Consider the following 27787-nt stretch of genomic DNA (forward strand, 5'->3'; position numbering starts at 1 on the left):
GTTTTATGTTTTCTCCTAGCAAATATAAATCTGTGGTAGGCTAAAGGTGAGCTTGCAGATAGGGACAAATCTTAGACAATTCACACATACTTCTTCGTAGATACATTATACTTGAAATTATAAAAATAATATGAATATGTTGTCAAAGCTAATTTTCAGAAAGGAGATTATATCCCACTAACATTTATGACTAGGTAAAAAAATCTAATTTTTACTGAAATTTAGCTCCATAAAATGCTGTGCTATCCAAACTCTGAACATGTACCAAACTGTAAGTCTGAAATGGTATAAGGGGCTAGATAAATTGTGTGTAATTTGGGTAGCAGTATTCTAAATCATTCTATAGCAAAATGGGTTATGTCAGCAACATATCAGAGCCATGGTCTCCAAGGAAAATATCAGTAGCACATAAAAAATTGTTAATTTTTTGAAAAAAATATTACATCTGAGAGATGGAATTAAAATAGGAAAATGATTAAGAAATATTCTATTTAATAGACACTGCTAAAATTTTAATAATAAGACTTACATTAATCAACTTGTGAATATCATGTTCTATTAAGGTGTAGGAAACCCAGTGTAATATCCTATATAATAAAGAGCTAATATGCTAATTAGACCAAACAGCAGAAGAACCGTCCAGATGACTTTCTGGATGAAGCCAGGACTGGCAGGGCTGAGGCAGCCGGGGCTGCGAGGGCCCAAGCCTTTTGCACGAATTTTGTGCATCGGGCCTCTAGTTTCTAACAAATCAAAAGTAACTGAGATGAGTGTTTTTAATGAGAGTAACAAAATATAATTGAAAAAAAAAACACACCCAATAATTAGACAAAGTAACTGTGGATGGAAAATTTCCATAGAAAGTATTTGTAATTACATTTCAAAGCTATTTTTTTTTTTCATGAATGTAGGAAAAATAATAGAAATATCCTATTTTCTGTGTCACTATTTTTGTTTCATCTCTAATTTCTCCTTGCCATTTAACTATTATTTCTGATAAGCAGGACTGACTTTCATTTACAGAAAAAGAACTTAAGTCTTTAGGAGGATGTGATCCAAATCCAGATTGCATAGTGAGAATTACACACACACAAAAATTGTGTGCATTCTCACTATAATCTGTGTATACTTGGCAGATGATAGGGTTAAACTACTTCTGATTGCAATTTGGAGTTAATATTTATATCTTCAGCATCTTTTGATAATTACTATTTAAGAAAGGGTCTGACTGAAACTGCATTGAAACATAAGCTCTTTTACCCCTTTATTCTGTGATATTCCAAATATGCCTAAAATAATGCATCTGGATTTTACAGCTTAGAATTGCAACAAAAATCAAGAAGTATTTTAGTGTTGAAAATTTGACCTGCTTTCAGACATAGTTGTCTATGTTGTCATTACCAAACTAGAGGCCCAGTGCACGAAATCCTTGCAATTGGGGGGGTGTCCCTCAGCCTGACCTGCACCCTCTCCCAGTCCAGGAGCCCTCAAGGGATGTCCGACTGCTGGCTTAAGCCCGCTCCCCATGCAGTCAGACATCCTTACTGCTGCCACAGAGGCAGGAGAGGCTCCCGCCACCACCACTGTGCTCACCAGCCATGAGCCTGGCTTCAGGCTGAGTGGCGCACCCCCTGTGGGAGTGCACTGACCACTAGGGGGCAGGTCCTGCATTGAGCATCTACCCAATGGTGGTCAGTGCGTGTCATAGGACTGGTCATTCCGCCCTTGGGCCGAAACCTGCTCTCTGAAATCCTCCAAGGAGTCCTGGATTGTGAAAAGGCATAGGCCAGGCTGAAGGACCCCACCAATGCACAATTGGGGCCAGGGAGGGACACAGGAGGTTGGCCAGCTGGGAAGGGATCATGGGAGGGTTCCAGGGAGTGTCCATCCCATCTCGCTCAGTCCCAATCTGCCGGACCCCAACAGCAAGCTAACCTACTGGTCAAAATGCCTGCCCCCTGGTGGTCAGTGCATGTCATAGCGACTGGTTGACTGGTCAACTCTCTGCCTCCTGGTTATAGCGAGCGGTTGAGCGGCCTTAGCATATCATTAACATATTACGCTTTAATTGGTTGAACAGACAACCAGACACTTAGCATATTAGGCTTTTATTATATAGGATAGTACATCAGAAATTTACAGAACACATTTGATTTTAATACCATATAGACATAGATTCTTGTGCCAATGAATTCATATTATTAAAGTCTCTCTACAAGGAAGAGTAATATCCTAAAATTTAAATATACTAGTATAGTAAATTAGTATTGCCAAATCTCAGTGTTTATTCACTTCATTTAAAATGTACATAGCAGCCAAAACCGGTTTGGCTCAGTGGATAGAGCGTCGGCCTGCAGACTGAAGGGTCCCAGGTTCGATTCCGGTCAGGGGCATGTACCTGGGTTGCGGGCACATCCCCAGTGGGAGATGTGCAGGAGGCAGCTGATCGATGTTTCTCTCTCATCGATGTTTCTAACTCTCTATCTCTCTCCCTTCCTCTCTGTAAAAAATCAATAAAATATATTTAAAAAAAAAATGTACATAGCAAAAGAAAAATTCTATGAGATTTGAAATACATTATAAAATCCCCTTAAGAAAGTTTGGTACACAAAGTATATTGCCAATATGAGAGTCAATAATGCCAATGATTTTCTAAAAAGCAATAGAGACCTGCTAAAAGATAGAAACACAAGAACATTTAAGGTCTATTGTAGAGGGACAATTATTAGGATACTAGAGGCCGGATGCACAAAATTCATGCAAGAGTAGGTCTCCTTTCCCCTGGCTGTCGGCACCCGCTTCCCTCTGGCACCTGGGACCCTGGCTTCCTTCTGGCCGCCAGCAGGTACCCAGGACCCGGGCTTCCCTGGCAGCCTAAAGGTCATCCAGAAGGATGTCTGGTCTAATTAGCATATTACACTTTTATTATTATAGATTACAGAACTTAAAGATAAAATTAGAAGAACAGAGAGCATATGAAATAAGCATAAAAACAGAATGAAAATCTGTTAGTTAGGATAGAACAGTATGTACTACTGAGAAATAAACCATGAAAAATCTCAATAGCTTCAAACACACACACACAAAATGTATTCTTGCTCACACAAAATCCAGTGTGAACCTGGCTCTCCTGGGCTGCTCTCCTTCATATTGTGAATAAGTGGGAGACAGTGTTAGAGGTTATACAGGATGGATTTAAGGTCAACACCTGTTAACATGGCTCTAACATAGCTCCAAGGAAGTCTGTAATATGTACTTTAATGTCCATCTGAAAGAAAGAGTTGAAGATATGGGGTTATGAAACAAACCAAAAAATGTTTTCCTTCATGTCTGATAACCATGTGAAGCATACTCTGAAGAACTTGTCAGGCCTTTTGGGTCTGAGGGATTGAAATGCCCTCATATACATTTTGAATATAGGGGAAGGGAAACAGTGGTATGCCACAGAGGAGACATTTATTAGAAACAGTGAGGAGGACAAGTGATAACAAAGTTAGAAAGGTGTAATGGGAACCTTTGGAATAAAGAATGGCAATTTAACTTTCTATAGAAATTGGGATATATAGGGCATGATATAAGAATCTGAGAGATATTCTCAGAATTATAGTAAAAGCATTGGTAATTGTCAGAAACATTCTGAATATCTCAGAGAGTGGTTAATCAAAAAGAAGTGATACATCATAGGGCACATGTATGATATAGCTAAAGTGAGAAAAATGATAAAAATTGATTCCTCTCCTCTTATAAAAATAACTATGTTAAATTAATCTTGAGATAATAATTTTGATATTTTTAGAAGATAGTATTTTATTACTTATCATTAATTCATTAATGATAATTATACTCAAAGTACTATATTTATTATTACAATTTGTCTTTATGCAGATGTGTATTAATTTTTTAATGTTTGCCTATTTATTTATATAGAAAGATACAATAATTAACTTCAATTGCTTTTGGCACTTAGAGTGCATTTCAATTCTCTGATTTTCATAAAAAGCATTCAAAATAATTATTTCACTATTTTATTTTGAAATCTTTTTTAAATGTTTTTTTTTTTATATTTTTCTGAAAATACTTCAATTAATTTCAAGTTTCTGTTAGCTGAATCTAACATGTGTGGAATACTTGTCACTGTTCATGCCTTTAGAAATTTTGACAACTTTTTTCAATCTCCTCCATTTTCTAGGTAAGAATTACAGTTTCATTTATGATAGAGTGACCTCCTTAGGTAGAGACATCTAAAAAATTGCCAGGTCATTCAAGAATCATGTGTTACTGTGACCCTCTGCTTTTCCCAAAGAGTTTATAGTTCAAAGGGACAACTGATAATCTAAGAACTGAGTACAGCACAGTGCAAAGTGCCAAGACAGAAGGAAGCATAAATGATGTGAGAACACAAAGGAAAACACCTACCTCAGACCAGAGAGTTTGACACTAATGGGACCCAGAACTGTTGGCCAAGCCAGAGTCACAGTCTTCAAAGAATGCAGCAGAAACAGAGGAAGTAACAATGGTGAAATATGTGCATCCCGTGGGTAGGGATTACTATATGAGGGCAGAACAGGTGTGGCCTGAAAGCAAGTCTGGGAAACTAGTCTTATCTGGCCACCCCTATATACCCCTGTGATTTAGGATATGGGACAATTAGGGCAAAAAGAAACCACCAGGAAGATGTTTTAACATCTTAAATTTCTTTTTATTTTATTTTAATATATAAAATAATTTTCATTTCGTTCTTTTCCAAGACTTTCTCTCAAATTTATGAAGCATCATGGAAAAGTCTGAATCTTTTAGAAACAATGGTGCATATTAAATGAAACTAATGAAAACAATAGCTTTGTAAAATACAGAGGCTAATTTTATATTAACTTTGTATTATATACAGGTGTATATATTTATAAACTGCAAGCACATTAATATGTAATTATAATAAGGTTTTAAAATACTTTTACTCCAAAGAATATTATTATGTACATGGAATTAATAGTGGTCATTGTATTTCACAAATGTAATGATCTTATTGCTATAAAGGGGGGGAAAAGGAAGACGATAAAATGCACTTAAGAAATGAATTTTAGAATGCTCATTAAAATAAATCTTAATCTGTGACAAAAGAATGAAAGAAAAATGAGCTACCTGAGTAAAAAGGGAAAAGGTTTAAAGTAAGTAGAGGCCCAGTGCATGAATTCATGCACAGGTGGGGTGTGGCTGGCCCAGCCCCAATTGGTGCAGATCAGGGCTGGCTCTGTCAGGAGGAGGAGAAGACGGGAGGTTGGCCAACTGGCCGGCCCCGATCAGGGCAGAGCCAGCTGGTGGGAGGGGCCATAGGTGATTGGCCAGCAGACCCTGCCTCTGATAGGGGAGGGGGGGGCTATTGTGGGCAGGGCCAGCTGTGGGGAGGGGTTGTAGGAGCACACTGACCACCAGGGAGCAGCTCCTGCATTGAGCATCTGCCCCCTATTGATAAGTGTTCATCATAGCAACCATTCAACCAGTTGTTCAGTCTTTCAGTCATTCGGTCACTTAGGCTTTTATATATATAGACTAGAGATTCAGTGCACAAAATTCATGCACATGGGGGGAGGTTCCCTCAGCCTGGCCTGAGCCCTCTCACAGTCCAGAACCCCTTGGGGGATGTCCGCCTGCTGGCTTAGGTCCACTCCCCTGGGACCCTCCCAAGTGGTCCTTAGCCAGCTGTGAGCCCGAGTTCAGTGCGCATCTTAGTGACCAGTCGTTCTGCTGTTTTTTCAATTTGCATAGTAGCCTTTTATTATACAGGATTGTATTGTAAAGCAACTATAATTTTACTTAAATTTTTATTTGTTTAATTGATGTTTTTCTAAACTTATTTTTTAAATCTTAATAATTATTTATTTACATTTCAAATAAATTTATTCCTCTGCTTAGATCAACATAAAATATAGACAAATATTTTATTTTATCAAAATCACTTGCAAAATTGAAGACAAATTGGAATATTTTATCCTGTCCAACCATTCACATCAATTTTAATACCATGAAATAACTTTCATCATTATATTGTAAATCCCTTTGATTTGTAAATTAATGAAGTTGAATTGATTGGTTTGTATTGATGGATTTTAAATACTGAACTAGATTTCTGTTAATTAATAAGCACATAATTTGCTTATAATTCTACAAGTCCTCTTGTACCACCCTCACCTCTTGTTTTTTAAATAGGAAATTTATTAAAAAATGCTTTATTCAAAAAAGCTTTAAATAAAGAACTATCATGACTATTCATAAGAACACAGGCTATAAAAATACAAAAACTCTCACTTAAATAGACATTGTGTTTTCAATACATTTACAATCAATCTAGATTATTGATTTAATAAGATGATGTTAAATTTTTCATAGTATTAACATTGATGTGAGTGGTTGGACAGGATAGAATATTCCCATTTGTCTTCAATTTTGCAAGTGATTTTGATAAAATATTTGTCTACATTTTATGTTGATCTAACCATAGGAATAAATTTATTTGAAAGTATTTATAGCAAATAAAGTTATCAAATGTGCCAAACTAAAGAAATGAACCAGCTCTATTTTAGCTTGACTGTCATTTATTACAATGATTTTTCTGATTCAAACTCTAATGATACTTTCTTGTTCTGTACATTTTATATGAAATTAATATTGACATGTACTTGATATTTATGAATATATTTTTTGTGATTATATGTGTTTGATTGTAGAGTAATGGCAATATTGTGTTTTTTAGACTACAAAGAATAGGAAGTAAGACTATATGTCTTTATAAATCATCATAGGTATTTAAGAACTAAAGAAATTTCTGTTGATGGTAAAGCATTTCTAAACTAGTTATGTCCATATATTAACATTGGCAAAATGGTTGTTTTTCTTGGATGATGTAACTCTGCTTTATTTTAGTGATTAAACTACTACCCTTTTTACCACATAAACTTTGTAATAAATTAATATAAATTTCAGCTTTCAAATAGATAAGCAGTTCTATTTTTAAAACAAAAAGGAAAGGTGCTCTGCAGTTGCTTATGGTGTGCTACTTCTGCTTGCAAGAATGTTTGTGTATATACTTTAGTACAAGGTACATTAATATGAAAATTATTCAGTAAGTGAAGCTATACTACTTTCCAACAGAACTCCAATTTGATACCTTTTTTAATTGATAAAGGTATTACATATGTGTCCTTATCCCCCCCATTGCCCTCCCACCCCCCCACTCATGCTCTTGCCCCCTGGGGTTTATGTCCATTGGTTAGGCTTATATGTATGCATACAAGTCCTTTGGTTGACCTCTCCCCCTTACCCCCAGCCTCCCCTAACTTCCCTCAGAGGTTTGACGGTCTGATCAATGCTTCTCTGTCTCTGGATCTGATTTTGTTCATTAGTTTATGTTTTTCATTATATTCCACAAATGAGTGAGATCATGTGATATTTATCTTTCTCTGACTGGCTTATTTCACTTAGCATAATGAACTCCAGTTCCATCCATGCTGTGCAAATGGTAAGAATTCCTTCTTTTTTTACAGCAGCGTAGTATTCCATTGTGTGGATGTACCACAGTTTTTTAATCCATTCATCTGCTGATGGGCACTTAGGCTGTTTCCAAATCTTGGTTATGGTAAATTATGGTGCTATGAACAAGGGGGTGCATATATCCTTTCTGATTGGTGTTTCTAGTTTCTTGGGATATATTCCTAGAAGTGGAATCACTGGGTAAAATGGAAGTTCCATTTTTAGTTTTTTGAGGAAACGCCATACTGTTTTCCACAGTGGCTGCACCAGTCTCCATTCCCATCAGCAGTTCACAAGGCTTCATTTTGTCCGCATCCTCACCAGTACTTGTCCTTTGTTGATTTGGTGATGATAGCCATTCTGACAGGTGTGAGATGGTACCGCATTGTCATTTTGATTTGCATCTCTCGGATGATTAGTGACTTTGAGCATGTTTTCATATGTCTCTTGGCCTTCCTTATGTCCTCTTTTGAAAGGTGTCTATTTAGGTCCATTGCCCATTTTTTGATTGGGTTGTTTATCTTCCTTTGGTTAAGTTGTATGAGTTCCCTGTAAATGTTGGAGATTAAACACTTATTGGTGATAACATTAGCAAATATGTTCTCCCAAGCAGTGGGCTTTCTTGTTGTTTTGCTTATGGTTTCTTTTGCTTTACAGAGCTTTTTTTTTTATGTAGTCCCATTTATTTATTTTCTTTTTAGCTTCCGTTGTCCTAGGAGCTGTATCAGTGAAGAAATTGCTTCAGCATATGTCTGAGATTTTTCTGCCTGTGGATTCCTCTAATATTTTTATGGTTTCCCGTCATACATTTAAGTCCTTTATCCATTTTGAGTTTATTTTTGTGTATGGTGTAAGTTGGTGTTCTAGTTTCATTTTTTGGCATGTATCTGTCCAATTTTCCCAACACCATTTATTGTAGTGACTTGACTCTATTATATGTTCTTGCCTCCTTTGTCAAATATTTATTGAGCATAGTGATTTTGGGCTATTTCTGGGTTCTCTATTTTATTCCATTAGTCTATATATCTGTTCTTGTGCCAGTACCAACCAGTTTTAAGAACAGTGGCTTTGTAATACAGCTTGATATCAGGTAGTGAGATCCCTCCTACTTTGTTCTTCTTTCTCAGGATTGTTGAAGCTATTCAGGTCTTTTTTTATTCCAGATGAATTTTTGGAGAGTTTGTTCTAGTTCTGTGAAATATACCATTGGTATTTTAATAAGGAGTGCATTGAATCTATAGATTGCTTTGGGTAGTATGGACACTTTAATGATGTTGATTTTACCCATCCATGAACACGGTATTTCTTCCATCTGTTTATGTCTTCCTCTATTTCTTTTTCTAGTGCCCTGTAGTTTTCTGAGTAGAGGTCTTTTACCTCCTTAGTTAAGTTTATTCCTAGGTACCTTAATTTTTTTTTTTGTGCAATGGTAAATGGGATTGTTTTTTAAATCTCTCTTCCTGTGAGTTCATTATTGGTGTATAAAATTTCATAGATTTCTTGGTGTTAATTTTGTATCCTGCTACATTGCTGAATTCATTTATTAAGTCTAATAATTTTTTGATGGAGTCTTTAATGTATAATATCATGTCATCTGCAAATAAGGACAGTTTTACTTCTTTTCCAATTTGGATGCCTTTTATTTCTTCTTCTGGTCTAATTGCAATGGCTAATACTTCCAGTACTATGTTGAACAAGAGTGGTGAGAGTGGGCATCCCTGTCTTATTCCTGTTCTTAGGTGAACTGGTTTTAGTTTTTGACCATTGAGTATGATGTTGGCTGTAGGTTTGTCATATAAGACTTTTATTATGTTGAGGTATGATACCTCTATTTCCACCTTGCTAAGAGTTTTTATCAAGAAGGTGTGTTGGATTTTATCAAATTCTTTTTCTGCATCAATTGATATGACTGTGATTTTTATCTCTCAATTTGTTTATATGATGTATCATGTTTCTTGATTTGCGGGTAATGTACCATCCTTGCATCTCCAGGATAAATCCTACTTGGTCATGGTGTGTGATCTTTCTGATTAATGCTGGATCCGATTTGCTAGAATTTTGTTGAGGATTTTAGAATCTATGTTCATGAGGGATATTGGCCTGTAATTGTCTTTCATTGTGTTGTCTTTATTTGGTTTTGATATTATAGTAATGCTGGTTTCATAGAATGAGTTTGGAAGTGTTCCTTCCTCTTGAATTTTTTGAAATAGTCTGAGGAGGATAGGTTTTACTTCTTCCTTAAATGTTTGGTAAAACTCCCCTATGAAGCTGTCTGGCCCTGGGCTTTTATATGCTGGAAGCTTTTTAAAAATATATATATTTTATTGATTTTTTACAGAGAGGAAGGGAGAGGGATAGAGAGTTAGAAACATCTATGAGAGAGAAACATCGATCCGCTGCCTCCTGCACACCCCCTATGGGGGATGTGCCCACAACCAAGGTACATGCCCTTGACTGGAATCGAACCTGGGACCCTTCAGTCCACAGGCTGATGCTCTATCCATTGACCAAAACCTGTTAGGGCTTGCTGGAAGATTTTTGATGACTGCTTCAATTTCCTCCATAGTTATTGGCCTATTGAGATTTTTAGATTCTTCCTGATTGAGTTTTAGAAGGTTGTATTTTTCTAGGAATATGTCCATTTCCTCTAGGTTGTCTAGTTTGTTGGAATAGAGTTTCTCATAGTATTTTTTAACAATCCTTTGTATTTTTGTGGGGTCTGTTGTTATCTCGCCTCTTTCATTTCTGATTTTGTTTATTTGTGTCCCTCTCTTTGCCTCTTGGTGAGCCTGGCTAGAGGTTCGTCAATCTTGTTTATCCTTTCAAAGAACCAGCCTTGGGTCATTAATGTTTTGTATTTTTTTTGTCTCTATATTATGTATTTCTGCTCTGATCTATATTATCTCCTTCCTTCTGCTCACCCTGGGATTTTCTTGTTGCTCTCTTTCTAATTCTTTAAGTGGTAGAGTTAGATGATTTATTACCATTTTTTTCTTGTTTTTTTTTTTTTGTTTTTTTGTTTTTTTTTAGGTAGGCCTGTAGAGCTGTCAACTTTTCTCTCAGGACTGCTTTCACTGTGTCTCATAGATTTTGAATTGTTGTGTTTTCATTGTCATTCATTTCCAGGACATTTTTAATTTCTTATTTGATCTCTTTGGTAACCCAGTCATTGTTTAATAGCATGCTATTCAGCTTCCAAGTGTTTGAATTTTTTTTGATTGTTTTTATTGTAGTTTAAAATTTCTAATATTATGCCATTGTGGTCTGAGGAGATGCTTGATATGATTTCTATCTTCTTGAATTTGGAGAGACTTTTCCGGCGACCCAATATGTGGTTATTTTTGAAAATGTCCCATGTGCACTGGAGAAGAGCTTATATTCCGTGGCTTTGGGGTGAAATGTTCTGAAGATGTCAATTAAGTCCATCTGATCTAGTGAGTCATTTGGGATTGCTGTTTCTTTGCTGATTTTTTGTCTAGAGGATTTATCCAGTGATGTCAGTGTTGTATTAAAGTCCCCTACTATGCCGAAGCCGGTTTGGCTCAGTGGATAGAGCGTCGGTCTGTGGACTGAGAGGTCCCAGGTTCGATTCCGGTCAAGGGCATGTGCCTGGGTTGTGGGCACATCCCCAGTGGGAGATGTGCTTTGAGGGGTATTTTTATGTATTTGGGTGCTCCTGCATTGGGTGCATATATGTTTACCAGAGTTATATCCTCTTGTTGTATCAGTCCCTTTAATATTATGAAGTGGCCTTCCTTATCTCTTGTTATGGCCTTCACTTTGCGGTCTATTCTGTCAGATATAAGTATTGCTACCCCAGTTTTTTTTTTCATTTCCATTTGCCTAAAAGATATTTTTCCATCCCTTCACTTTCAGTCTGTGTGAGTCCCTTGTTCTGAGGTGGGTCTCTTATAGACAGCATATTTATTGGCCATGTTTTTTTTATTCATTCAGCCACTTGATGTCTTTTGATTGGAGCATTTAGTCCATTTACATTTAAAGTTATTATTGATAGGTACTTGTTTGTGGCCATTTTTATTTTTTGTGCCTATGTTCCTTTTTCCTTTTTTATTTCTTCTTTTCACACCAGTCAATAGAAGTAATTTAAAATGTTCAAGACTTTGCAAACGCATGACTGACTCCAAATTACCATTTAGTATGCTTTGTATTATAGGATATAAAAGCTACCCCCGTCTATGGAATGTTAAGCTGACACCCAAGACAATCAAAGTCTCCCATATTCAATATCCCATTACTTTCTGGTTGTACCAAAAAATAAACAATCTGCAAATGATTTCACATCTTCAAAAAAACAACAACAACAACATTTACACTTTAAAACATGGGATGAGGTGGAATTCCCTCCTTCTTAAAAATGTTTCTAGAGCTACTGAAAAACTTGTATTTACAAAATAGTTGATAAAAATATTCCTCTGGATTGTACAAGAAGGGAGACAGGGACCACTGATAAGATATGGTATGTGACATTAATCAGACTTGGCTTCTTTTTCTCCTGCTCCATCTGAGGTTGGACTCTCCTTGTTTTTAGTTTCTCTGTTTTCCGCAGGTAGGTTTCTTTAGGTTCCTGGTCAGCCACTTCGGCCTGCTTTCCCTTTGCTCCCCTTTTCCCTTTCATTTGCACTTTTGTCTGTAGACTTATTCTTTCCTACCGCATTTTTGGGCTTCGTTTCCACTTTTGCAGGAGCAGGTTTCTTCCTCTTGGGTATCGTGGCAGCAGGACAGGCATGTGCTTGGTGCCTGAGGGACATGGTGCACCTCCAATATGTTACTTTTAATAAGTGAAATATAAAATTATTTAAATAGCTATGAATTTGTTGTTAGCTCAGAAAATCCTCTATATATTAGGCTATTCTAGTCAAAAAGCTCAAATTTCAAGACAGTGTGTACTTGCATAGTACCTGACACATGGAAGATTCTCAATAAATTAATTGTTGATTGAAGTAAATTGTTAATATATGCAGGGCCATGTTAAGTGTTGTAGGAGCTGCAAAGGGAGAATAATAAACCATATTTACATTCAAGATGATGTAATCCTACTTAATAAAAGAGAAACATGATAATTGGTGTACGACCGCTACCCTTCCCATTGGCTAATCAGGGCAATATGCAAATTAACCGCCAGCCAAGATGGCGGCCGGCAGCCAGGCAACTTGAAACTAACATGAGGCTTGCTTGCTTCAGTGATGGAGGACTCCAACGTTCCCCACAGCTGCAGGCCTCTGACCTGCAACTCTAAGCAACTATGTAACAAATATAGAAGCTAAACAAAACTCCAGAAACCTGCTTTAGTCTCCGGGCTTCAGCCAGCAGGATCGCAACATTGTAAACAAAGGCCAGAAACCATTTTCAGCAGCGGAGGCCTAAGAGCTGGAGCCAAGCCTCAAAGCTAAAGCTGGCCCAGAATAAAAAAAAAAAAAAAGAAAAAAAGGAGCGGTTGGGAGCTTCCGTCACCCACCAGCCTGAAAACAGCCCTCAGCCCCTCACCCAGGCTGGCCAGGCACCCCAGTGGGGACACCCACCCTGAAGGATGTGTGACCAGCTGCAAACAGCCATCATCCCCTCACCCAGGCTGGCCAGGCACCCCAGTGGGGACCCCCACCCTGATCCAGGACACCCTTGAGGGCAAACCAGCCAGCCCCACCCATGAACCAGGCCTCTATCCTATGTAGTGAAAGGGTAATATAACTCACAGCACCGGGATCAGCGGAGCCGTGAGGCCTCCCGGCACTGGGATCAGCGTGACAGGGGGCAGCGCCCAAACACCCTGATCGCCCTGCGGCTCTGTGTGTGACAGGGAGTGGGGCCACAACCTCCCTATCTGCCCTGCTCTGTTCATGACAGGGGAAGGCGTCCCAACCCCCTGATCAGCCCTGCTCTGTGCCTGATAGGGGGAGCTCCCCAACCCCCTGATCGGTCCTGCTCTGTGTGTGACAGGGTGCAGTGCCCCAACCCCTCCCCCCGCCACGGGCCCTGCTCTGTGTGTGACGGGGTAGAGCCATAACCTCCCCATCGGCCCTGCCCTGAGTATGAGAGTGGCGGCACCCCAACCCCCTGATTGGCCCTGCTCTGTGGGTGATAGAGGGCGGTGCCCCAACCCCCTGATGGGCCCTGCTCTGTGTGTGACAGGATACAGTGCCTCAACCCCCCTGATAGGCCCTGCTCTGTGAGTGACATAGGGCAGTGCCCCAACCCCCTGATTGGCCCTGCTCTGTGCATGACAGGGGGTGGCGCCGCAACCTCCCCATCAACCCTGCCTTGAGTGTGACGGGATGGTGCCCCAACCCCCCAATCGGCCCTACCCTGAGCGTGACTGAGGGTGGCATTGCAACCTCCCGATCCGCCCTGCTCTGTGCATGACAGGGGGCGGCGCCCCACTCCCCAATCGGCCGTGCTCTGAGCCCGACCAGGGGCTGCACCTAGGGATTGGGCCTGCCCTCTGCCACCCAGGAGCAGGCCTAAGCCAGCAGGTCATTATCTCCCGAGGGTTCCCAGACTGCGAGAGGGCACAGGCCGGGCTGAAGGACCCCCTCCTCCCCCCAGAGTGCACAGATTTTTGTGCACCGGGCCTCTAGTCCTTTATAATAAAATCCTAATATGCTAAGTGTCCAGTTGTCTGGTTGGCTGTTCAACCAATGAAAGCGTAATATGTTAATGATATGCTAAGGCTGCTCAACTGCTCGCTATGATGTGCAGTGACCACTAGGTGGCAGATGCTCTGAATGGTAGGTTAGCTTGCTGCTGGGGTCCAGCCAATAGGGACTGAGCGAGACAGGCCTGACATGCCCTGGAGCCCTCCCATGGTCCCTCCCTGGCTGGCCAACATTCCATGTCCCTCCCCGGCCCCAATCATGCACCCGTGGGGTCCCTTGGCCTGGTCTGTGCCCTCTTGCAATTCGGGACCCCTCAGGGGATGTTGGAGAGTTGGTTTCGGCCTGATGGCAGAACAACTTGTTGCTATGATGCGCACTGACCACCCGCGGGCAGATTCTGAATGCAGTAGCTGCCCCCTGGTGGTCAGTGTGCTCCCACAGGGAGGCACTACTCAGCCAGAAGCCAGGCTCACACCTGGCGAGTGCAGCGGCGGTGGTGGGAGCCTCTCCTGCCTCTGCAGCAGTACTAAGTATATCTGACATCCCCCAAAGGCTCTCAGACTGCGAGAGGGCTCAGGCTGGGATGAGGGGACTCCCCTCCCCTGACTCATGAGTGCATGGATTTCATGAACTGAGCCTCTAGTTAAGAATAATATTATAAGCCACGTGGGAAGAAATGAGTTAGTAATTCATGTGAGTAATACAAATTAATGTTAACCACATGAAGATGAGGGAGTCTTTAAAAAGGGGATGGATTGTTAGTTGGATCTTGATGATAGTGTAAATAAAAGGTAGAAATTAAGTTCAATTTGCAACTGTGAAAAAAAGGAAAATGTCAAGCAAAATTTGAAAGGTCAATTCAATTTTATTTTAACATTATCTTACAGCATAGTGAAGAATCATTTGTATGTGAAAAGAATTACAAATAGGGAAAGTAGATTATCAGGGATGATTTGCCCTCATTTTATAGAAAACTGAATTATGACCCAAAAATATTTCCTTTTTTTAATATATTTTATTGATGTTTTACAGAGAGGAAGGGAGAGGGATAGAGAGTTAGAAACATCAATGAGAGAGAAACATCGACCAGCTGCCTCCTGCACACTCCCTACTGGGGATGTGCCCACAACCAAGGTACATGCCCTTGACCAGAATCAAACCTGGGACCTTTCAGTCTCCAGGCCGACACTCTATCTACTAAGCCAAAGCAGTTAGGGCCCAAAAGTATTTCTTAACTTGCTTGAGATTCCACAGACAATAACAAAAATGAAAGCATACTTGTTTGAGAAGTTTTAAGGAAAACAATCTAGACCTCTTTTTCATAATTACACATGCTCACTTATATTCAAAGTTCTAGTAAAAGTTTGGTGCATATTAGTGACTTAATTGTTTATTTAATATTTAAAAATATGCATTCATTTAAAAAGAAAACAAGCCTCATAATGGTAATTCCTACCTACAGATATCACTCTGGAATCTCACAAAGTAGAAACAAAGTCATATGACATAATTTCTCTTTTATATTTATGCTAGGATTAAATAATTTAAGACTAAATTAGATCAGGAACTATGCACTATCTATGGAAACATTGTATATGCATAGTGAAGAATTGCTCCTTGCCCAAAAAGAGGTCTGGCATTTTCCCTCTTCTTTTGAAAGTTAATCTTTTACTAAAGGCCTGATGCACAAAATTTGTGCAAGAATAGGCCTTCTTTCCCCCATCTGCCGGCACCAGCTTCCCTCTGGCACCCAGGACTCGGGCTTTACTTGCATCCCTGGCTTCCTTTGGACAGTTGTCTGGGAGGGCATCTGGTCTAAGGAGTGGCTTCTTCACCTGGGAACCTGGGGAGGCGTGGCCTGGTCTGGTTGCCCTGTGATGGGCTCTGGGCCTGGGGACATGGACCCGGGTCACTACTTGGTGCCGGCACACACACAAGCGGCCACGGGACGGGAACATCCACTTGGCGCCTATGCCTGTCAGCCTGGAGTGGCCAGGGGTGTTCTGGGACACCGGCTGCTCAGGGCTTATGTGTGGGCCTACAGGCTAGGAGTGGCCTGGGTCCCAAGGATGTTCCTGGGACCCAGGCCACTTGATGCCTGCATATGCAAATTAACCTCCCATCTTTGTTAGGTTAATTTGCATACTCTCCTGATTGGCTGGTGAGTGTAGTGGAGGGACGGTCAATTTACATGTTTCTGGTTTATCATATAGGATATCTAATAGAAGTGTGTTTGTTTAAGGTGGGAGCTGGCCACCATGGATCTTTGCATGAGGCTGAAAACACCTGACAATCTTAACGTGGGACTGGCCAGAATGACTAACCATGTGATTTACGGTGCTACCTTTAGGTCATTTGATATCACACAATCTGGAGATTGAGATCAACCATGTAGATAATCATCCAATTAATAATAGCTATGTAATAAAGTTCTAGTAAAAACTCTGGACACAGAAGCTTGGGTGAGCTTCCCTTGTTGGCAATACTGTGTGTGTATTGTCATATATCAGGGCTAGGAGAGTAGTGCATCATGTGTTCAAAGGAAAGTTTGTATTCGGAACCCTCCTCGGCTCTCTGCATCTTTTCCTTTGACCTGTACCTTTTTCCTGTAATACATTATAATGGTGAGTACAGCTTTCAGTGAGTTCTATCAGATCTTCCAGGGAATTATTACATGTGTCTGTGCTTTTATGAACACTCCAAATTTGCTCTGGTCAAAAGTAAGAGCAGTTTGGGGGACTGTGCCCTTAGACCTTGAATTCTGGCTAAATCTGGGTAGTATCCTATCATGGGAAAGAAGCTGATAGTTGCCTTATAAATTTTAACATTTTAGATTTGGATGGAATTACAAAGAACTATTCAAATATCATATTTTGGGGAAGAACATCGGGCAGGTTATGATTTGCTTCAATTCACAGAGATGGTTTGGTGGGTGGGTAAGGTTTATCACAATCTTTTGGGTTCCCCACTAAACTGTGTTATGTCATACAAGATTAACATAATCAATGTTATTGGATATATTTGATGTCTATTTTATAAATAACGTTATCACAATTCTTAATTTATATATTAGTAAACTATTGATTAATTTCATAGTATGCTATATACAAAGATAAACTTAAAATAAAACCTTAGGCTTAATTGTAAGAAAACTATGCATGCCTAAAAATAACTAGTTTTCTAGAGCCTCTGTCTTCATCTGGGAAATACCAATTTACTTTGTGATTAATACTATTATCACAGGTTTAACAAACTTACATATTCGGTTTTCTTTGGCTAATTCCCATTCAGCATATATTAGAATATCAAAGTGATGGGAGTTTCATACAATTTTCAGAATCATATATGCTTATAATGATGAAAAATAAGTATTTTCAGTGAGGCTAAAATGACAGCTTTAGAAAAAGCACATGTCAGAAATTCAAATAGTGTGGAGTTAACAATTAAGAGCCCTTAAATAGTCCTTTTTATTAAACATGTGTGTTTTCTCTGGGTAATATATTTTCCTCAAAATATCCAATAGCAGTTTTGAAAAATTGATGTTCTAAAAAGGAAACTAATGTTCTTCATCAAAATAGTTTAGCAATAAGACATCTCATTTTCAAATAATGAAATGACATATTGCTATAATATCATACATAAGCTATTATGTGGTAAATGAGATATTTTCCATACTCTCTAATGATAAAATACTAGAGAATCTGAAAGTTTAAGAACTGTCTGCTTAGAATCAGCACAAGGAAGGAGACAGTCATATGTGTTTTTCTGGACTTCTCTTGCAGGAAGTACAATGAATAGTCCAAATCACTGTCTAGGCAATTATACTCTGCTTCATGTGGGTACAATTTGTGTTCTTATGTTCCATGAGAACCAGCATATATTGCATATAAAGGGAGTTTTTAAAGAAAAGCTTTTAAATGTTCCTAACATTATCAAGAAGTGCTTTTTAGCACCTGTTGTAAGTGGTGTTATAAAATATGCCTGGGATATAATAAAGTTTGAATATGTTACCTTGTATTTGCTCTTTAGACATTTAGAGCAAGGAAATAGACTCAGTGCAATGAAAGGAATGCAAATGGTATTTTCAGTAAACGATCAGTAATAGAGTTTGTTATAATAATAAATTTGCAGGAAGCAATGTTGAAGAGGTAAATAGGTGATCATATAGTAGAGTTTTGAATTATAAGGGTTTTAGTATTTATTCTGTAGACACATGCCATTGACATTTTCACGTATGTTAAGACAATGAGGACATGCATACAAATGAATCCTATAGTGAGAGCAATCTCAGAGTAGTGTGCAGAAAGCATTATAAGTGAAGTTGAAGAATTGCAATGGTTTTTGATACACTATTAACAGGGGCACGATTAAGAGAAAATGAGGTATACTTCATAACTTGGAATGCTCAATTACCCTAGTACACAAAGAAGAATGAACTCTAGAAATGATAATCTCTCTAAAATCTTTCATGTTTATAAAATGATTTATTTGTGATGCTTCTGATAATGACATAACCTGAAGTAGTCACATTTGACTCAAGGAGATGATATCTGTGACAATGATTCTACTTTGTCATGAAAATAGAATGCAAAAATTTTCAGTTTTTTCTTCTCCATGTTTTAAATGAGAAGAAAAACTATGTAATCTTAAAATCATAGCAATCATTAAATTTTCACGTTGAATGATGAATTTTGCCAAGTATGTAATATATTTGCAATCACAATTTTCCATTTTTATTTTAAAAACAAAAATTAACTTTATTTCCTTACATAGTTTAAAATGAAAATGTTCAGAGTTTAATTTTAAATTGTGTGTGAATCCAAATTTGGCTTAAAATCCATGTAAAATCTATGTTTTTATGAATCTATGTAAATGTTAACTTTTCCTAAAAAGTAAAATATTATAGCAAGATATTTTTTTTAGTTTTAGTATTTTAGTGCTGTGCAACTTGGAATAACTTATATATTATATATTACTTATTATACCAATAATCTTTTATCAGTATAGAGGGAATAATTGGCAACTTGGTATAACTTTGCGAATCTCATTTGCTAAATGTTTCACAAGTATGAAAAATACACAGCAACAAAACAAAATACTATACTATGTACAAATTTATAATGGCATTTTTTAATGACAAACACAAGAACACTATTTGTATTTGCAGAAACATATGTTTTTGTATTTGTAGTGGGAAACCTTATGAGTGAGAGTAGATTAAGAATTAAGACAAATTTTTGAAAATATTTATTAAAAATATATTTTGAGCTATACAAATTCATAAGGTAACTAGAAAAGAGCAAGTTGTATTTGGAAGTGCTTTATTGCTGCTGTGTTGAATGGTAAAGATAACTATCATAATGATTAAGTTGATTAAATATGCTTTCTTTATCCAACCAGAAATCAAAACCGAATAACTATTCTTAAAGCAGTAATCCTATATAGTAAAAGCCTAATATGATAAGTATCTGGTCATCTGGTTGTCTGTTCAACCAATCAAAGCGTAATATGCTAATGATATGCTAAGGCCACCCAACCGCTCACTATGACGTGCAATGACCACCAGGGGGCAGACAGTCAACTGGTCAACCAGTTGCTATGATATGCACTGACCACCAGGGGGCAGACACTCTGACCAGTAGGTTAGCTTATTCCTGGGGTCCAGCCGATTGGGACTGAGCGAGATGGGCCAGACACACCCTGGAGCCCTCCCACAGCCTCTCCTCCCGGCCGGCCCCACCCCTGATCAGCCCCCAACACCCTGATTGGGGAAGGAGCCGGCTGGCCAACCACCCATGGCCCCTCCCCTGGCCGCCCCCGCCCCCGATGGACCCCCATCAGGGTGGGCTGTCCAGACCCCAGCCATGCACGAATTCGTGCACCAGGCCTCTAGTTATAAAATATTGTCATGTTAATTTCTTTTTCCAAAAAATATCAGTGAAATCATATCAATAAAAATATATGCATGTGTTAATGTATCATGTTCTCTTCTCCACTGCATGTATAGTTGTATACGTCAACTCTTAATAAATTGTCCCAATGTCTCTTCTGGATGATGTGTGTACTTTGCCACTCTTAAGTCTCTCATTTTTTACAATTTATGTCAATTATCTTTCTCGGGTACTGTGAAATATTTAAAAATACTGACCAAGTTAATTGGATTTATCTTTTTTCCAACATAAGACAGTAAATATAATTAAATGTAAGGCAACTCTCAGAATGTATTTGTAGACTCATATAGGGAAGTTTGACTGAAGGTCTTCTATAATAGCTGCAGCATACATTTGAAAAATAAAACTATTTTCTTTTTAGTCAATCTGTGGAAACTCCTATGATTAGACTAGTGATAAATAAATGTATACCGTAGCAATACCTGATTGTAATGTAGAATAACTAGAATTAGAATGCATACTAGATAGACTATCCTTATTCATTTGTATAATTCTCTCTTCACTTTTTGCCAAAATGATCAAAACAGATCTATGATGTCATTAAATCCTATATAATAAAAAGCTAATATGCAAATTGTCCCTTCAGGAGTTTGACTGACCAGAGTTCAGCTGCTTGCTATGACATGCGCTGACCACAGGGGGCAGTGTGGAACAAAAGAAGGCCACAGCCAGCAGCCAGAAAAATGGCCCCAGCCGGCAGCTGGAAGGCCCCGATGAGCCCTGATCACTGGCCAGGCCTAGGGACCCTACCCATGCAGAATTTTGTGCACTAGGCCTCTAGTATTACATAAACAACTATTGAAGTCCAGATCAGAATGCCATAGATCTTTTAAGCCTGTTTGGAAAGTTCTTTGCCTAAAATATAACACTCTGGAAATGCAATTAAGCCCTGGCCTAGTGGCTCAGTTGGTTGGAGCTTAGTCCCATACACCAAAAAGTTACAGCTTCCATTCCAGGTCAGGGCACATACCTAGGTTGTGGGTTCTATTTCTGGTCAGTGTGTAGAGAAGGCAATTGAGTGATGTTTCTCTCCCTTCTGCTCTAAACTCAATAAGTACACATTCTTGTCTGAGGATTAAAATAAAAAGAAATGCAATTTTATAATGCCACAATTAAAAAATAACATATTTATTGATTTTTTGTGAGAGAGGAAGGGAGAGGGAGAGACAAAGAGAAACACTGGTGCCTCCTGCATGCCTCCTTTTGGGTATCAAGCCTGCAACCAAGGCATGTATCCTGACCAGGAATCAAACCAGCAACCTTGGTGCACAGGATGATTCCTAACCAACTGAGCCACACTAGGTAGGGCACAAATTTAAAATAGTTTATTAAACTCCTTTGAAGGAATTCTTCCTTTTTTAAGCAATGCTTCTTTGTATAGTGACATGTTTCAGCTTCCTTTATTTTTAGCTGGATCATAATTTATTTCTATTTCAATAAAGAGACAAATAAGTCTAAAGGGTTATTTTAGAAAGGGCCTTATGGAATCCTATATAATAAAAAGCTAATATGCAAATTGTCATTACACCCTCACATTGTCACACAGTAATGGCTCAGACACTCAACACTGGGGAGAGAGGAATGGGTACCAGCCAGGCAAAAATGAGCTCATGCGAGAGGAATGGGGACCAGCCAGGCTGCGGCCCAGGAGAGGGACAAGCCACCCGCCTCGCAGTCCTGGGCGCCAGCGGCTGGGGCTGCAGCCCAGGAGAGGGACAAGCCGCATGTCCCGCAGTCCTGGGCACCAGTGGCTGTGTCTGCATCTGCGGCCCAGGAGAGGAACAATCTGTTCGTTCCATGGTCCCCACGGTCCCTGCCGCCAGTGGCTGTGCCTGCAGCCTAGGAGAGGGACAAGTTGCCCGCCCCGCAGTCCCAGGAGCCTGTGGCTGCGGCCTGCCTGGGCGAAGCTGGCTTGGATCCTGGGCGCCTGCAGCTGGCTGGAGGAGGGATTCCTTGGTCCTCCTGGGTGTGGGGCGAGGCTAGAGCAGTTAGGGGTGATCAGGCTGGTAGGGAAGCAGTTAGGGGCCATCAGGCAGCAGGAAGAGGTGGTTAGGGGTGATCAGGCAGGCGAGCGGTTAGAAGCCAGCGGTCCCAGATTGTGAGAGGCAGTCGGACATCCCCCGAGTGGTCCCGGATTAGAGAGGGTGCAGCCAGGCTGAGGGACCCACCCCTCCCATGCACAAATTTCATGTACTGGGCCTCTATATAATTCCTATGTCATGGAATTATATAGGATTCCCTAAGGCCCATTAGTGGAGGGACCAGAGCTTGTCCATTCAACTTTGTAGCTTCAATTTTATTATTTCAGCCAATAGCAATCAGGCTTTGGAGAATTGATTCACACTAACTAAACACAAGAGAGCAACTTATTTATAAAAGAAATTGGTATTTATTTACTAGAATACAATTATCTGAGAAGTCTGTGAGGAAAGAAAACATGCCTGCTATGTTCATTGTTATACTTCTATAGTTTAGAAAGTTAATTTCTTAATTAATTAATAATTATTTAGTGTTTTGTAAATGCCTTGAAGTCAGTAAATGCCTTGATTACATAAGTAATCAGTATTATTGACATATTTTAAAATCTGTACTTTGAAAATACTTAGTAGTAATTGTGCTTTATTTAACAACAAATTTATTAATCTTATAAATTTAGTATATAATTAATATTTTCTTACCATTAAACAATCAAAGGCTCTGAAAATATTCATATAAATTCTATATGCCAATAAATTGTAATATGTATTAAATTTTAATGGTATTTAAACATTAGTTGAACTTTTATAAAATCGAATTATTCCCAATGTTTTATAAAAATACCAAGTCTAAAATATCAATTTGTCTTAAATTCTTTAGCCAGTTTTGGAGAAAAAATTTATACATGTTATAGTGATCCCAAAGCAAATCAATATGCTTTCCCTGAAAACCGGTTCCCTGTGCTCAGGCTAGGGCTTTACCTTTCTTCTATTTTTCCTTCTTACACTTTGCTAACCTGGAAATTTCATATTTCTCTGAGATTTCAGAAATACCTGAGTCTATTTTTGTACTTCCCTTGGATTTAGTAACCATAACATGCTTAAAAAATAAAAGTTGTCTCTTAAATTTGTATATCGTAGGTTGTTAACTACATAATTTTTTGTTTAGTCATTCATTGGAATTTGTTACACATTCAGAGATGATTTAAACTCAAGTTACTGGCCATCTGATTGGACTTTACTTTTTCAGTTAAACTTAACTTGGTATATGCTGTTAGGCCTTTTTTAAAAGTTCAACCCCAGCTTTTAATTTTGTCCAACATTAGTGTCCCCTCACAAAATCATTTGCTTAAGTTCCAATTGCTTGTGTTACATACCAATATTCCTGTTATTATGATATATATTCCTGGTATATTAATATTATTAAAAACTCATTGACTTTCATGATTATATCTTTATTTTGTAGAGCTATTAATTTTTTATCTACCAGGAAATAAGAGACTATGTCTGTGTATTTACCATGTTTGTATATTTTGCTAATTTATCAAATGTCTGAAGCACACAGTTGTGCCCACTTAGATTATTAGTGTTAATTAAATGCGGGGCTCCTTTTCCATTTGGTTATTATGTGTGATCATCAGTGCTGGCCAGCCTTTTCTATTACTGATACAGAACGGGTGTATTTGATGCAACTACTTTACTTACCAGTCTTTCCTAATACAGAGGAAAATACATGCCTTCATATTTTTAATGTATATATAATTAGAAAAAGAACCCCAGCAATTAAGTATTTTTTTTAAAAAACAATAGAAATTAAAAAATATTCCACCCTGTTTACGATATTGTATATATATCGTTAGTGCCTATTTATATCCTTCATATTAACTTTTCTGTTTGAGTATTCTGAACTCTGAACTTTCAAGAGATTCAGATTGTTTTATTTAGCCATAACGATTTATGTTTTTTGAAATTCATGTCAGAAATTAGCCAGGGAAAAACCATTTAGGTGACTTTCCTTAGCCTTTCAAAACTGCCTCTGACTTTTTATTTTAGATAACCCTTGTTTTCTTACTGGCAACAAATAGATATCCCAGAGATATTCTGGTTGATTTGTTTCTTTTTTTGTTTGTTTTCTTTCCCTAATAACTAAGGAGCTGGTTCTTTTTTGTTGGTGAATATTGTGTAACAAGTATCTGAATTATCCATAGGGCTGGCAGAGAGCAAAACTACTTTTGCTGCTATTGGTCTCTTTTAAGGAGAGATCTGGGGAACATTATATATATATATCGGTTTATGAGTTCACATTGATTTTTCTTCTGTAACATATCATTTTGCTATGAGGTTTCACCAGCTTCAAAGACTCTGACCCACATTAATAAGAAAGTTGCTTAGTAAGCAAGTTCCCAAAGCAGGCAATTTAGAATGAGTAGTTTTAAGAATAGTTTATCTGGACCAGTAGTAAATGTCAAGGGTTATTCTAAATGTCAAAGGTTACTTACAAAATAAGAATAACTTTGAAACCATCTAGTGAGTTCTCCAAATTTAATTTGTTCACTTTGTTGGTGTTATTTTATTTTTAAAAATATGTTTTTTATTTATTTTAGAGAGAGGAAGGGAGAGGAAAAGAGAGATAGAAACATTGATGAAAGACAAGCATCGATTGGCTGCCTCCTGCATGCTGCTATTGGGGATTGAGCCCGAGTCTGGGGCACGTGCCCTGACTGGGAATTGAACCTGTGACCTACCTCTCAGAGCATGGAACTATGCTCAACCAAATGCACCGCACTAGACAGGCTGGTGTTATTTTCTTAAATGTTGAAATAATGGTGGCAGGGTTCTTATGTATTTCCTTGTTAACTTTATTTTTTATTTTTTGAACTATGGGTGGATCTATTAACTGTCAAAATTCAAAAGACGGTTGAAAATTCCAACCTTGAAGAGATAACATATTCTTTTAGACTTTAGGAGCTGCTGGAACCACGAATCAGAGGACCTACTATTACGATATTTTTCATTTTTTTGCATAGACTTACAATGATCACATCCATGCAATGAAATCCAAGGTCTCTGTGATAACAGCATTTTGCATGTTGCAATATCCATCTCCAAAAAACCCTTTTCTCATTTCTACGAAAGGGCTCTGATCACCAATTTGGTTAAGATGCCTATTTTGGACTATCCACAGATAAACCATGTCCAAACGTCCGTTCTGTTTTCTTACAGTTCTGGAGGATAAACGTGCCAGCCTAAAGTGCAAGCAGTTTGGTTTCTCCTGAGCCTCTCTCCTTGGTTTGCAGAAGGCTGCCTTTTTGCTTTGTCCTCACATCGTCATCCTCCTGTCTGTGTCCTAAAATCCTCTTCTTCTTATAAGAACAAGTATTGTTGGATTAGGGTCCATCTATCTGACCTGATTTCGCTGGAATTTCTTCTGAAAAGATCATGTATTCCTATCTTTAAACACAATCATGTTCTAGCATTCTGGGGGGTTAGTACTGGGGGTTAGTACTTGAATATGTAAATTTTTGATGGAGACAATTAAGACCATATTATTGGTCATTGAAATTTCACATCCAGGTATAATTTTATTTAGGCTAATTTGAAACTGGATAATTATTACACTTTCATTATAAAACTTTTTTTTTAACCTTTGTATTGACTAGCAGATTAAGATTCTCCCATTTGAGAGCTTGTTTGGAGGTTCTAGCAGGGGAGCGCAGCTACTCGTATACCCTTGACCGAAGACCGGTCCTCTCCTCGCGGGGGAAGGTCATCCTCTTCCACCGAGCGCGCAGCTTCGGGAGGGACGCACATGGATTGGTGAGGGAGGAGGGGGACACCCGCCTAGCCAGCCAGATCAGCCGAATCAACCCTGGCGATCAATGGGGTGACAGATGTCGCAGCCAGATCGCCCTCACATCCAAGATTCTCCCATTTGGATAGTGCTTAATAAACATTTAAATAATTATCTTTAAAAAATTTCCCTTCTTAAAACTGTCTTTTTTCACATTTAACTTTAATTATGTTTCTTTTGTCATTTCAAATTCAAACTTTTTTTTTTTTTAACATATTGAGGTTGGCAGCTTATCTTTTGATGCCTATATCTTATAACGTCTTCTTGATACTATATAAATAAACAACTTACTCTCAAGAAGCTATCCCTGCCACAGTATATTAAGATGCTTACAATAAACAGTGATTTTATATATAGTTTAAATTATTAGTTACCTTGTAACTAATACAGATATACTACAACAAAATGCAATACAATATGATACAATACAAAAGAGTTCCTTGTAACTTTCATTTGCAGAAAGAAGCACTTAGATTTGTAAACATTTATCACCTTTGAAGCTGTTGTGCTGTATTTGTGAATAACACATTTCTAAAGTTTAATAAGTGTTAATTATATTTCTATAATGAGAGTAGTTTATGTATAAATGATAGTGTCCTTTAATTCTGAAGAACTAAGCATGTGACAATATCATTAGACTTTGCATAATGAATATTTACTTCTTTAAATATGAATTATGGTAACATTCAAATCAATGGAAAAAGTGATTGGAGATGTAGTATCATTTATATTTAGGTTCTTTTTCTTGCCCTGTTTTTTTGTACCTTTGCTATTTCAGTTTTAGTCTCTAAATGTTAGTGCTTGCTTTTTAAAATATATTTATTATATGTTTATATACACAAATATACAAATAAATTCTTTAGTCCTTTCTCCAGAATTCCTATCTCAGCATCACTGTTTTCCTTCAGGACTTCTCAATATACCCTACTGGTTGACTTTGCTATTTGCCCTCTTAAAAAGAAAGAAGGAAGAAAGAAAGAAAAGAAGGAAGGAAGGAAGGATACTAGCCCTGATGTTCATAGCATTATGAAAACCAATAGTTAATTTTAATCTAACTGATATTTATTTATTTCATTCATCTTTTCTAATCTAAAGCAGATTTTTGAGAGATGATAACTGGATCCCCACTTCCAAGTGTGGTCTAAATTAATGTCTCACAGTTGGCACTGTGTATAATATTTGTTTGAGAAACAATTCATTAAATGTGTCAGAAAAATGTTACATAGATTTGGAAGATAAATATTAGAAAAATAATCCTCTTTCAGTTCACAGACTTCTGTACATTTGAAAAACCTTGTATCCTCTTTGCTCAATAAGTAAAATTTCACCTTTCTCATGATCATTATAAAAGAACTTTTGATTAAAACAAATAAGTTCCTGTATTCTAATATTTTTGATGCCTGCTCACATAGGTATTTCTGTTTAATTCTACCTGTCTTTTAAAAAGCTAACAGGTAAATAGTTGGAAAAGTTATATTTTTATAAAACTTCTTGGAATTTTTATTGGGCTGCTAATCTCAAAAATAGTCAAATAATTTCTGGGTATCATAAAACTTTTCACTTCTAATTTGAGGGGTTGTTGGTTGTTGTTTTGCTTCACGGCTTCTGTGTGTGAATATTTTCTCAGTTTTTCAGTGTTCTGGTTTGTAATGTTGACTTTGCTTCTTCTTCAGGATGTTTTGAATAATTTGGGATCTTGTGAACTCGATGAAGACGATCTCATGCTTGACCTAGAATTATTAGAGGAACAGACTCTTCTTCCACCTGGTAAGTATGAAATAAATGCCACCGTCATGCAACTCTTTCCTTGATAAGCTGTATATTGTTTAGGCTGCATTCATTCTTTTCAATCCCCAGTTGTGCAAGGCTCCTGCT

At 38.1% G+C, this 27787-nt stretch overlaps 1 protein-coding gene across 3 annotated transcripts in view; it reads left to right on the forward strand.

The window, feature by feature from the left end:
• Positions 1–27787, forward strand: part of CCSER1 (coiled-coil serine rich protein 1) — an 801991-nt gene that overhangs the window by 203921 nt on the left and 570283 nt on the right. For all 3 annotated transcript variants that reach the window (XM_036339701.1, XM_036339716.1, XM_036339709.1), the window contains exon 4: positions 27586–27679. In XM_036339701.1, the coding sequence (XP_036195594.1) occupies positions 27586–27679 (94 nt within the window). The remainder of the gene's footprint in view (positions 1–27585; positions 27680–27787) is intronic.

Source organism: Myotis myotis, unplaced genomic scaffold (assembly GCF_014108235.1).
Source record: "Myotis myotis isolate mMyoMyo1 unplaced genomic scaffold, mMyoMyo1.p scaffold_m19_p_1, whole genome shotgun sequence".
In the NCBI taxonomy this organism is placed as follows: domain Eukaryota; kingdom Metazoa; phylum Chordata; class Mammalia; order Chiroptera; family Vespertilionidae; genus Myotis; species Myotis myotis.